The sequence below is a fragment of the Lotus japonicus genome, chromosome 3, assembly GCF_012489685.1.
Source record: "Lotus japonicus ecotype B-129 chromosome 3, LjGifu_v1.2".
Taxonomy (NCBI): domain Eukaryota; kingdom Viridiplantae; phylum Streptophyta; class Magnoliopsida; order Fabales; family Fabaceae; genus Lotus; species Lotus japonicus.
Genome location: NC_080043.1, coordinates 77188991 through 77201758, shown reverse-complemented (window position 1 = coordinate 77201758; position 12768 = coordinate 77188991). Strand labels below are relative to the sequence as shown.

The window sequence follows — 12768 nt, the reverse complement described above, 5'->3', positions numbered from 1 at the left end:
TAAACTCTAAATAGTGTCCTACTTTTTTTTTTTGGTCAAATAGTTTCCTACTCTAGTTTCACTTGCACACCTTAAATGACTTTCTGTAAAGGTATAAACAGTAGCACGCAAATAATGTGACGCATATTTTACATGTTTGGATGTGTAAAGAAAGTGAGAGAAAGGGAAAAGATGAATGTAAGATTAATATTAATATTGTTTGTTAAGAAAGAAAGTACAAAGAAAAGTGAAAAAAAGAAAAAGAAAAAGAAAAAGTGTGTGCTATGAAATTAAATATTCTAGAGTTGAAATTAAATGTAATAATAATATTAAAATACCATTAAAAAGTATTATCATTTTGTCAATGATAATGATTTTACTTTTTCTATAACTTTTTATAAAATATAAAGTGAGGGGTATTTTTGTGAAATACATAGAAATGCCCTCACTTTATCTTCACTTTTTTCTCATGTTACCCATTGCTATCTTTTTCTTTACCATGTTTCTTCTACTCTAAAATAATATACTTGGGCGATTTATACATCCCCTATTATCTAAATCACTTTAAATACATAAAGTAGGTGAACTCTAATATGCACCACTTTTAGTGTGGTGTAATTCTACACTAATTTTTTTAATTTGGTATAACAGGTTAACACATCTTTTTTTAAAGAAGTTTAATATATAACAAATTTTTAATGATATATTTTTTAAAAAAATTTAATGTGTTGACCTGTTATAACCGGTCAAAGTAAGTGGTGTAAAATTGCACCACTATAAAAGTGGTGCATATCAGGGAGACCCCATAAAGTAAAATTAGAATTTACTAGATATGCACTGTCATCCTCTACTTTACACTGACATCCAATTGAATTTCGTCAAATAAGTAAACATGTTTTAATTTTAATTAAAATAAAAAATGAATGTGATTTTCTCTGCTACGTGACAAACATTGATGGGATGTTAATGTAAAATTATTTTACACTGATAGTGCATATCCATTAAACTCGTAAAATTATCCAAATTTAGTGGTCCGATAATATTTTCGCTTGTAATTTAAGAAACTTCAGTTCATAACACATGTAACATTTTAAAATTCTCATTTCAAATTATTTGTCTACTATAAATCTTATTTTACTTTTTCTTAAAGGCAGTAATTTTTATTTTAATAGTCATAAATTTTATATACCAATTTAATGATCCGAACCAAACTAACTTAATCTTAATCGAATTGGTTTGATTCAGATTCATTGATGTCAAATCAATCCAATTACATATTTAAATAATTTAATTTCTATTTTACCTCAAGCCCGAACCAACCTAAGGGTGAACCCCTCGAAATTAAACTGAAAGCTTAAACTACTCGTGACTCATGAGTTGTGAATTCTAGTTCTAGAAAAATGTAATATTCTCCGTTGAACTGTTGAGAGTATAAAATGGATGGATCACAAATTCACAATCCATGTGAGTGTGACAATACAGAAATAGAGAAAACGGAGATGGAGATTAAGGACTCTTCTCCCTTTCCGTTGACTTTGGCGGTGCCAGGTAACCCACAAACCAAGTCTAATCTATCCGTGTTGTCCAACCGTCCAGAATCAATATTCTTCACCACCGTCGTCCCTTCCAAATCCAGGTATACATACTCTGTAGCAATTATGTTTAACCTGGGTGCAATAAAAGTTAAAGGGTTCATCAAAAATGCATTTATGAGGATTTAACTTTCAATCTCAGAAGTTCCAACAGTCATATTTAACCACTATGGTCGCCACGTATCTTTATCAATGTGACTTGGCTTTTTCATACTACTTCAAAATTAAATGGTTACCTTTTTAAAATAAATAAATAATATTAATTTTTTTTACAATTAATATTAATTTGTATGTTATTAATTTTATTAATTAATTAATTTGATATAAATTTATTCAACAAATCGAGGTGTAAATTATGTTAGATTAATTTTCCATGAGTTAGATTTTTAAAATAAAAATTTCACATGTTTATAATTTTATTTCGTTTTTTAACTTTGTAAAAATTACCAATAGTCATAAATCATAATACAATTTTGGTTCTTCTAGAATTTTTTTTTTAAAATTCCAATTGGCTTATGGATTTTCTATATAGAATCATTACCACTTTAATTTGGACGTGTGCTTGATAATTTTCACTTTGACACCAGACTTTTTGAAGTAGAAATCTACTAATTTTTCATCTCTCCAGATATCAGTTTGGATCTTCTAGAAATAGAAATGTCGTCGATTTAATTTAACTCTTCAATTAATTAATGACAAAATTTCACATCAAGTAATTAAGCTCTCTGTTATAATATCAAAGTTTCTTTTTTGCATCCTCAAAGGAAGAAAACGACACTGGATGACCAGGTGAATGGTCAAAATTTGCTGATTTTTAATTCTAACTATGATTAATCAGTAATCACACTTATGTTCTCCACATTTTATAAGTTCCTTGACCGTATAATTAATGACCGAACAGTTTTATAATTCAATTTATCATTAGAAAATTTTCCATGTGTCATTATTTAATGAATTAATAGTATATGATACAAATATAAGGAGCATAACTTTGATTTTTTATCCAATGTTAATCCTTATAGCTTAATTGAGTTTATGTAAATAAAAAATAGAACCGACACTAAGGTTTCAAAAAAAGAATTTCTCATAGCAATAGCGTTAGCATTAGCATCAGCCAACAACAAAGTACTTATATCCTCCAAAGGGTTCAAAATGGATACTTGAGATTCATTTTGATGCACTCCATACTTACCTAGAAAGTTTACACATTGTATTCCCTAAAAATATGGTGAAAAGTGACATTTCCGGAATGATCCAATAAATTATTTATGTTACTTTCCCTATTTATATTTATTTAGCTTTAAAAAACTATGGCTTGTTATAGGAAAACACCTTTGCTTGCTGAGGCGTTGGCGTTCCGCCTGATGTGTTTTGAGACGGACTCATTACAACTGTATCAGTGTTGGCACCGAAGGACAAAAGGGCGTTCTTATTTGGATTCCATTGTTCGTGATTGTCGTTTTTTAGCTACTGTTTTTGATTTTATAAGTTTCTCTTTTGTTAGATGCACTGGTAATGCAGTTGCGGATTTTCTTGCTCGGAACGCCTCCACCTATGCTAATTCAGTGTGGGTGGAAGTGGTTCCTCATGCTGCGATTTCTATTGTAGACTCTGATGTAATGACTTCTTTGCCCGTTAATGTTTAATGCAATTGTGGTTTACTTTCAAAAAAAAAAAAAAAACAATGGCTTGTTTAAATTACGATTTGATTCATCCACATTCACTTTATCTACCATCTCATTTTCTCTAACTTCTATTTCTGAATTCTATCCTTTCTTTTATAGCGCATTACCTATCATAGCTTATTTCTCTCTCTTATGTTTTTTTTAGTGTGATATATAGTTGGGGTGTGAAAAAAATCCATTAATTTAAGAGTACATCTTGCTCAAGAGTTCTGAGTTCTAGAATAGTGTCATTTTCCCTTAATTAAGCAGTTGAGAAATTTTAGCAACATAGAGAAATGTAAATAGAGGTTAAAGTTGATAAGGCATTTTTTTTCCCATTGACTCTGGCCGGTGGGTAACCTAAAAACCATTCTAATTTATTTATTTGGCCCTACCTTCCAGAATGAATATCATCATCACCACCACCTAGTATCTTCCAAATCGAGCTTCATTTTCGGCTTTTATCAAATTATTATTATTATAGTACAATTTTGTCCTTCCAGAATCCTCCGGCAAATCTCACGTTTGGCTTATATTCATATTATTGGAGCTGTGTTTGATAATTTCAATTTTGACTGAGTGTTTGGATTTGGATATCTACTATTTTTTTCTTTCTCCCTATAGATTTGGATCTTCTAGAAATATAAATGTCACCGGCCGGTTTAATTTAGTTTTTAATTAATGTGGAAATTAAAATTTAACATCAAGTTCTATAATAATATCAATTTTTTTTTATACTCACTTTGACGGGTGTTCTAAATCTCTGAGGCCAAGTATTCATTCTAAGGCACAGTCAATTAGTCCTTCTTAACAAATAATTTTTTCATTGTTCAAATTTGTGTACTCACTCTTACGACTTACGAAAATCTCACTTATTTATCACTAAACCAACACATTGTTGGTAAATTAACAATATATTTTAGTAATTGAATAACTATTTAAAAGGTAATTAATATTAATTTGATTACAATGGTAGAATCATAATACACAAGCAAAAGCTTTGTAATGCAATCTGCTTTTCAATCCATAAAACTATACTACTAATCAAAAGGATGACACATCTCCCTTGTAATAGAAGAGCCCAGATGGACTTCCAAGGGGAAGCAGTGCTAGCCTCACAGGACTAGCAGCACCTTCTTCAGCAGTTAAGAAACCGTTATTGACAGTTATATCTGTCTTGCAATAACCAGGGCAAACACTATTGATGCAGAAAGTGGGGTATTTCCTGGCAAGAATTCTTGTATAGGCATTCATAGCAGCTTTGGACATAATATATGCACTCAAAGTCTTAGGCCACCCTTTACTTTCTAATGAACCTTGTTGGAAATCTTTGAGAAACCTTTTCAATACTCCATCCACTGCCTCTTCTGTAAGATTATCAACATCACTCAAGACTCCTTTAGCCCATCCATTTGGTACACACTAAACTTGAAATGATTAAGCAATAAGCACTTTTGCAAATTAAGGGACAGGATACAGTGATATATAACTTTTTTCGAAAGGAGAAAATATATATAATAATAATAATGAGGAAACTGATAAGATATACAACCAAACAATCTCAACACAGTATCAAAAATCCACACGGTCAAGGCTAACCATCCCAAAAAGAGCAAAAAACCAACCCAAAACACCGGCAAATAAGAACAATAGCTTCAAAAACTAGAAGCCGCAAATGCAACAACCTCAAATACCAAAAGCCGATTGCAATACCCCAAAACTCTCAAAGGACTTGGAAAAACCTTTACAGCCCATAACTCGCCAACATCCCAGATCTCACCCTCAACGGCGCTGAGAAGCTTTGCGCGCCTTGATCTCATTGGCAATTTGAAAGAGAGGGATATCATCAGGGCAATCATACCTCAAGCCTAAGCGCTTACAGTGATATATAACTTGAGAAATCGATGTTAAAATTTTGGCAACATGAATCAATCTACATATAAATTAAGGTTTACTCTGCATTTGGAATCAATATAAGCAAGATTTAACTCCAATAATCCAAAAATCTATCTGAACACTATTTCAAGTTTAATCTGTTAAGAAATCTCACATCGACTAGAGATATGACAGCCTAAGTCCTTATAATCCTCACCCCTGACTGTTGGGGTAGAGTTAGGTGCAGCCCTAATTTTAAGATATCATATGAGTATGATGGGTAGAGTTCTGTCTAACCCGAATTTTAGAGATAATCTTCCTCTCCTGAGAGTCTTTTTGGTTTTCTACTTCAACAAAAAGTGCATTTGGATGTGTTATTTTCTCATTTTCATATTTTCTAATGGTAAACTAAACCACTCTTACTTGGTTGGATTTGATGCAAAATCCTTAGAACATATTGATGAAAAGAGTGATAGCATACCTCTAACTTCCCCAGGGAGGATGATACATTCACAATTCTTGGTGAATCAGATAAGTGTAGGAGAGGTAGAAGGGACTCAGTAGTGATTTTAGCACCATAATAATTTGTTTGCAAGCATTCTTCAGCTAACTCATATGTTTGAGTCATTGCTTTATCCCCGTCATCTTCTGATAACACCTGAGAGGTAGAGACAGCAGACAACTCAAAAACTCAAACCCTGCTGTTAAAGTTAAACAATTACAATCTTTTTAACAACGCAGAAGAAATAATTAATTCCAAAAAATTCATCATCTATTGTCTACATGACAGATACTAACCCCAAAGTTACAAATCGCCAAATTATATAAATCATTGTCTTTAATTTTAGCTCCAATAATCCCTGCATTGTTCACCTGCATTGGACAACTTCTATTAGTAAAACATGTAAACAAATATGCAAAAGTTGATTCTGAAAGTGGAAAGTCAATTCTAACACCTAAATATGCTTTACAAACTTGCTATAAAAATGAATAACAGCAGTTTTAAGAAGAGCAATGTTATAGGTACCAAAAATTTCATGTTAGTTAATTACCAGAATATCAAGTTTCCCAAATTCTGATTTGACAAAATCTGCCAGAGAAGCTACACTTGCAGCATCAGCCACATCTAGTTGATGAAAAACTACAAGGTCAGATAAACCTGAGGCTTTGAGAGTTTGCAAAGTTTGAAGACCCCTCTTGTCATCTCTTGCTGTAAGCACCACCTTGATTCCAACTGAAGCTAACTGCCTAACTATCTCTAATCCAATTCCTTTGTTTGCCCCTGTCACTACTGCATACCTGACAAACTCAACCAAATTATCACCAAGTTAATTAGTTAAAGATTAATTAAAAAATAAAAATAAAAGCCATTTTAGTTCCAACCTTTGTGTAGCTTCTTTCATCTTCAGTTTCAACTTTGAAGTTTGCAATGTTAACAATGAGAACAAGAACAAGGAAGCAGCACCTTATCCATATCTATGCATTTTACAACCGTATGCCTTTGGCTTCTGCCTAGCAGCTTTTTGTGGTTGTCATTTTGCATAGCGATCACATCTATGGTACTTGGTAGTTGGTAAGCAAAGGCAACTGAACGATGTCCCATTTGATTAAGGACTAAATATTGTCACCAGCTGTATTTCAATATGTCATGTGTAGTGTCCAAAAAAATGTCATAATTAAAATTAATTTTTTTTGCAAGCAAAATTTTGGGTGGGTTCTGCTCTAATCACAATCCCGGGTCAGGGCATGCCTCTATGATTAAAGGTCACTTACAAAGGAACTAACAAATATAAAATCTCTACTGAAGTGTCGGTGTTTTCCCCGATAATAGATGTGTTCTCTACCAAAATATGTGATTTAGTTACCCCAATAAGTGAGCTTTCTTCCTTTCTTAGTGTGAGTATTGTCTTTTCTTTGTCCGAGTTTGTTTACCCCTTTTATGTTGGTGCCTCTGCTACCCACCTATTGGGATTTGGGTTTGGCACCCCACCTATTGGGTTTGGCACCCCATGTATTCAATACGGAAATTTAATTTCCGTTTTCAAAACGGAATTTAAAATTCCGATTTGTTTTTTATATGCAATGAACGGTTGAAAATGTGTCACATATGCTAAAATACATAACGGTTTTTTAATTTCCGTTTTTTTCGTATTAAAATCGGAATTTAAATTCCCGTTTTTAATAAAGTGGGGTGCGAAACCCAATAGGTGGGGTGCCAAACCAAATTCCCCCACCTATTCCTCCCCTACCTTCGCGGCACCTCTGTCCTCCCTTTGCCTTTGACACACCTCTGTCCGCCTCTTGCCATTAGTTTTCGCCACAAGCTCCTCTGCTGCAAGCTCAGACCACCCTTTGTTTCTTTGAATGTTGGTTTGCTTATCATTAATGGTTTTATTGTGGCCTTTCTTGTAATTGTTTATGCACAGCTCTGGTAGAGCCGATCATGCCTTGAAGGTGAAGAAGTGACATGTAAAAAGTCTTTATCATATTTTTGCATTTATACAACAATTAGAGGCTATGGTGGAACTTTGGTCTCATGGCTTTTAGGATTTTTTTACTTCATGTATTTGCCGAATGTAATGTATCAACTTGAGTAGCATACTTTATTCTTAAAGTAGTAACTCATTGACTCAATACCTTGATCGAGTCAATGAATGAACCGAGTTTTAAAACACTTCTCTAAGGCTAAGTGTATGCGTTCTTTCAATACTTTTTTTCTTCATTCAAATGAGTATAAGTGTCATATTCTACTATCATCTATTTTGGTTTTCAATTAATGGCATCATGTCCTTGATGTTGTTAAATCTGAAGTTACATGCACCCACAATGTGAAGGATAGGAACGACGGCGAAGAAGGATTATAACATAATATAAAGAGACAATTTGAAGTAGTGGTTTTTTTATCCATGCTTAGAATGCCTTGCATGACTTTAACTTCTTTAAAGGCTTAATTGCACTTTTGCTCCCTGATCTTTCACCTTTGTGCGATTTACCTCCCTCATCTTTAAAATGAGCGAATTCCCTCCCTCTTCTATTAATATGTGCTATTTAGGCCCTTCCGTTAGTTAGCCGTCCAATTACTAACAGCGGTTGCTATTTTCACCCTCCCTTTTACTAACCACACCCCCATATCAGAAATAAAATAAAATAAAATAAAATGGAGGTAAATCGCACAAAGATGAAAGATCAGGGGGCAAAAATGCAATTAAGCCAAAAAATAAAAAAAATAAATGAAATAAATTAAATAAATTAAATACAATTAATAGAAAATAAAAAAAAACTGAAAAAAATATTTTTATAAAAATCAAAGAAAAAATAATAAAATAAATGAAATAAGTTAAATACAAATAATAGAAAATGAAAAAACATTTTTATAAAATCAAAAAAAAAACTGAAAAAAATATTTTTATAAAAATCAAAGAAAAAAATGTTTTTATAAAATCAAAGAAAATAAAATATTTGTTTTAATTGAAGATAGAAATTTAAAAATAAAATAAAATAATAATTATTTTTAATTTAGTGTAGGTGGTGCAAATAGAAACAAATTCTTCTTTTATTTTATTTTTAAATTTCTATCTTCAATTAAAAAAAATATGTTATTTTCTTTGATTTTATAAAAACATTTTTTTCTTTGATTTTTATAAAAAAAAATTCAGTTTTTTCTTTGATTTTATAAAAATATTTTTTCATTTTCTATTAATTGTATTTAACTTATTTCATTTATTTTATTATTTTTTCTTTGATTTTTATAAAAATATTTTTTCAGTTTTTTTTTTTAATTTATAATTTTTTTTTATTTTCTATTAATTTTATTTAATTCATTTCGTTTTTTTTATTTTTTTATTTTTATTTCTGATAAGGGGGTGTGGTTAGTAAAAGGGGGGGTGAAAATAGCAACCACCGTTAGTAATTGGACGGCTAACTAACGGAAGGGCCTAAATCACACATATTAATAGAAGAGGGAGGGAATTCGCTCATTTTAAAGATGAGGGAGGTAAATCGCACAAAAATGAAAGATCAGGGAGCAAAAGTGCAATTAAGCCTTCTTTAAATTGTAGGACGTTTTGATGGGGTTTTTAGAATTAATAATGTGACATACACTACAAAATAGGCTCCATTAGCCAAAGATAATGAGGAAAAGCTAACGCAAAACCTCAATTAGCATAATGATCCTGCCCAAGGCTTACCTAGTCGACGCAAATATGATAGTATCTCTGAGACCAACACTAATTTAAAGTTGAAAAAGCCAACGCTATTTATTTGACAGAAAAGTCGATGCTATGTTTTTGTAACTAGCAAAAACAATTTTATTTTTTTTCTGCTTTATTGTTGGCCAAGCTGACGCTAATATTGATAAATTAGATTTGTAAAAAGAAAATAGATTCATGTAAGAACAAAAGCTGAAGTTTAATACATACAATTTTATTTCATGGATATCATGATAGTGTCATAATAATAGACAAGCAAAAGCTTTTCAATGCAGTCTGTCTTCGATCCATAAAATTATACCACTTATCAAAAGGATGACACTTCACCCTGGGAATAGAAGAAGCCAGATGGACTTCCATTTGGAAGCAGTGCTAGCTTCACAGGATTAGCAGCACCTTCTTCAGCAGTTAACAAACCATTATTGGCAGTTATATCTGTCTTGCAATAACCAGGGCAAACACTATTGATGCTGAAAGTGGGGTATTTCCTGGCAAGAATTCTAGTATAGGCAATTATGGTAGCTTTCGACATGATATAGGCACTGAAAAGCTTAGGCCACCCATTACTTTCTAATGAACCTTCTTGAAAATCTTTGAGAAACTTTTTCAATACTCCATCCAATGTCTCTTCTGTAAGATTATCAGCATCACTCAAGACTCCTTTAGCCCATCCATTTGGTACACACTGAATTTGACATGAATAAGTAATAAGCACATTTGCAAATTAAGGAGACAGAGGGGATACAGTGATAACTTGCGAGAATATCTATATGAAACTTTTGGCAACAATAATTACTCAATCTACACTCTATATGAGCAAGATTTCACTCTACAATAGTCCAAAAATCTATCTAAACACTAGTTTCAACTTTCAATTTTAATCTTCCATTACTTAGTTAGATTTGATGCAAAAACCTTAAAACATGCATGCATACAGATGAAAGAAGTGATAGCCAACCTGTAACTGCCCCAGGAAAGATGATACATTCACAATTCTTGGTGAATCAGACAAGTGTAGGAGGGGTAGAAGGGATTCAGTAGTGATTTTGGTTCCATAATAATTTGTTTGCAAGCAGTCTTCAGCTAACTCAAATGTTTGAGTGGCTGCCTTTCTCCCATCATCTTCTGATAACGCCTGAATCGTACCTAAGGGCAATCAATACTCAAACCTAACCTATTATAGAAGACAATATCCCCTGCTTTTTAAGTTAAATAATTACAAAAATTCAAACTGGTTATCAGATAGTTTTAGGTTGATGCCTCAGAAAAAATGTTGTTCTGTATTCATTCATCCTGCTCTTGTAAGGTTTTTTTCGCTAGAATTTAAGATATGTTAGTAAAAAAAAAAAGCAATAGTAAACTAGGGCTACTTCTATAAAGGGTTCATTCATCAAGTTTCAGACTATCATAATCTATTGTCTACATGCCAGACACGCCTAGATACTTACCCCACCGCTAATGATTGCTAAATTGAGCAAACCACTGTCTTCAATTACAATTCCACCAATCCCTGCATTGTTCACCTGCATTGGAGAAATTTTCTTAATGAAATATGCAAACATCAAAATGAGAAGCCATGAGGAAATTTCATCATAACTCAATACTAGATATGAAAAAAAATATAACTCAAGCCTGTTTAGTGAAAAATGTAACAGAATACAACAAGATGCACAGCCTGATACATAATAAAGACAGTTTAGGTACAGAAAAATATAAAATATCTAACATTCTTAACATGCTCAGTTTCATTCAGGCAACAATAATTCTCAACCAAATTTGAGCCCCTCAGCCCTAGAGATGCTATAATCACTTAAACATATCATCAAAATTTTATCTCTAACTCTCAAAGCACAAAATAATTTGCCTTAAATTTTCATGAACAAGGAACATTGATTGAACAAAATCCAGAGTGTGGAAATGAGACCCTTGTGAAAGATGAGTAAAAAAAAGAACTATGATAACTGCAAGAAGTATTAGAAGATTAAATAAATAATTGCTAACCATGCATGACAAGGATGCAAGTAGAATCACACAACTAAAAATGAATAAAACCAGTTTCAAGATGAGCAAAGTTCTAAAAAATAAGGCTTAAATAAGTTTTTGGTCCCTAACCTTTACCATATGTTTGGTTTTCGTCCCTTGCCGGAGCAAAGGTGGGTTTTAGTCCCTAACCTTTGTCAAAAGGTTTGGTTTTGGTCCCTCCGGAGCTCTGGGTCAACGCCGGAGCTCCGGTGACCCCATGTGGCATAGCCACGTCAGTTTAATGAGGCCAGGTGGAATTTCTTTTTCCTTTTAAATTCTAAAAAAAAAAATTAACTAAATAATTAAAACTCTTCATCCTAATCAATATCTTCTTCTTCATCTTATCATCTTCAGCTTTGTACTTGACTAGAACCAGATCTGTTGCACACCCCAATCCCCTTCCCATTCCACACAGACAACACGCATCAAGCCCCACTCCTCCCCACCACATCAACACCCAAAGAAAAAAAAGGGGGAAACATTCAAGAGAGAAGAATATCCGAAATTGCAACCCAGAATGGCACCACGGATCTGAGCATCGAGTGAGAGAGAGAGAGAGAGAGAGCAGAGGGAGAAGGAGACTTGAACATAGCAGATTGGAACCCTAATTTATGGGTATTGTTTGAGGTCCAGATGAGGTAGGAGATGAAGGCCTCGAAGGAGAGTGGTCTTCGGTTTCTGGGTCTACGTTTCCTCTTCTCCTCGTCGTCCTTCTGACGGCGGCAAGATCTAGTGGGTTCACCATGCCGCTGTTGAAGATAGATCTACCCTTTCATAGTGCTTGTGTAGATTGCTTGTTGGAAAAGGGTAGCTCTTGGTGGTGGATGTGTTTATGCGTGTCTTGTGGTGGCTATTGTATCATGGATTTGGTGTCCTTAAAGCATATGAAAGTATACATGAATTGGTGATGAAAGTCCTGGCACAATGGAGCGAGATTGAGTTTTGGTGTGTTTGCTGGAATGTATATTGCTGCAGAATATAGGCTGGTGATAGTGAGTTAAAACCTAGATTTGGGTTATTTTTTAATTTGGATTTTGGAGATGGTTGTATTAATTTACTTGTTTCTGGAAATTTATGGTTTGCTAATTTTTATTGTTTCTCCTTTAACAATAATCTTGAATGAAGACGGCCAATTGTTTGTTCAAAACAAAAGAAGAAGGAACTCATAGAAACTTGGAAATTTTGCACAACCCTGGTGAATCCTTCCTTCCAACATGAATCCTTTCATTTTCATTTTTCTGGGTTTAAAAGAAAGCTCTGTGCTAAGTGCCTATGATGTTAAGAAATGGTTAAGAAGATGATGAATTAAATTATGGTGTTAAGAAATAGCTAATTTTTTTTGAAAGAAAAAAAAAATTCCACCTGGCTTCGTTAGACTGACGTGGCCATGCCACATGGCCCATCGGAGCTCCGACGTTGACCCAGAGC

General features: G+C 33.1%; 2 protein-coding genes across 2 annotated transcripts; one reads left to right on the top strand and one right to left on the bottom strand.

The window, feature by feature from the left end:
• Nucleotides 1-1414: 1414 nt before the first annotated feature.
• Nucleotides 1415-3291, top strand: LOC130746065 (uncharacterized). The gene is made up of 2 exons (XM_057598572.1): nt 1415-1615; nt 2896-3291. Exons 1-2 carry the CDS (start codon nt 1416-1418, stop codon nt 3215-3217), a joined length of 522 nt encoding a protein of 173 aa, XP_057454555.1. The 5' UTR covers nt 1415; the 3' UTR covers nt 3218-3291.
• An 879-nt stretch (nt 3292-4170) lies between these two features.
• Nucleotides 4171-6669, bottom strand: LOC130746063 ((+)-neomenthol dehydrogenase-like). Its single transcript, XM_057598570.1, has 5 exons — nt 6494-6669; nt 6163-6409; nt 5909-5983; nt 5592-5768; nt 4171-4657 (listed from the first exon to the last, which is right to left on the bottom strand). Exons 1-5 carry the CDS (start codon nt 6511-6513, stop codon nt 4280-4282), a joined length of 897 nt encoding a protein of 298 aa, XP_057454553.1. The 5' UTR covers nt 6514-6669; the 3' UTR covers nt 4171-4279.
• Between the last annotated feature and the right edge of the window lie 6099 nt (nt 6670-12768).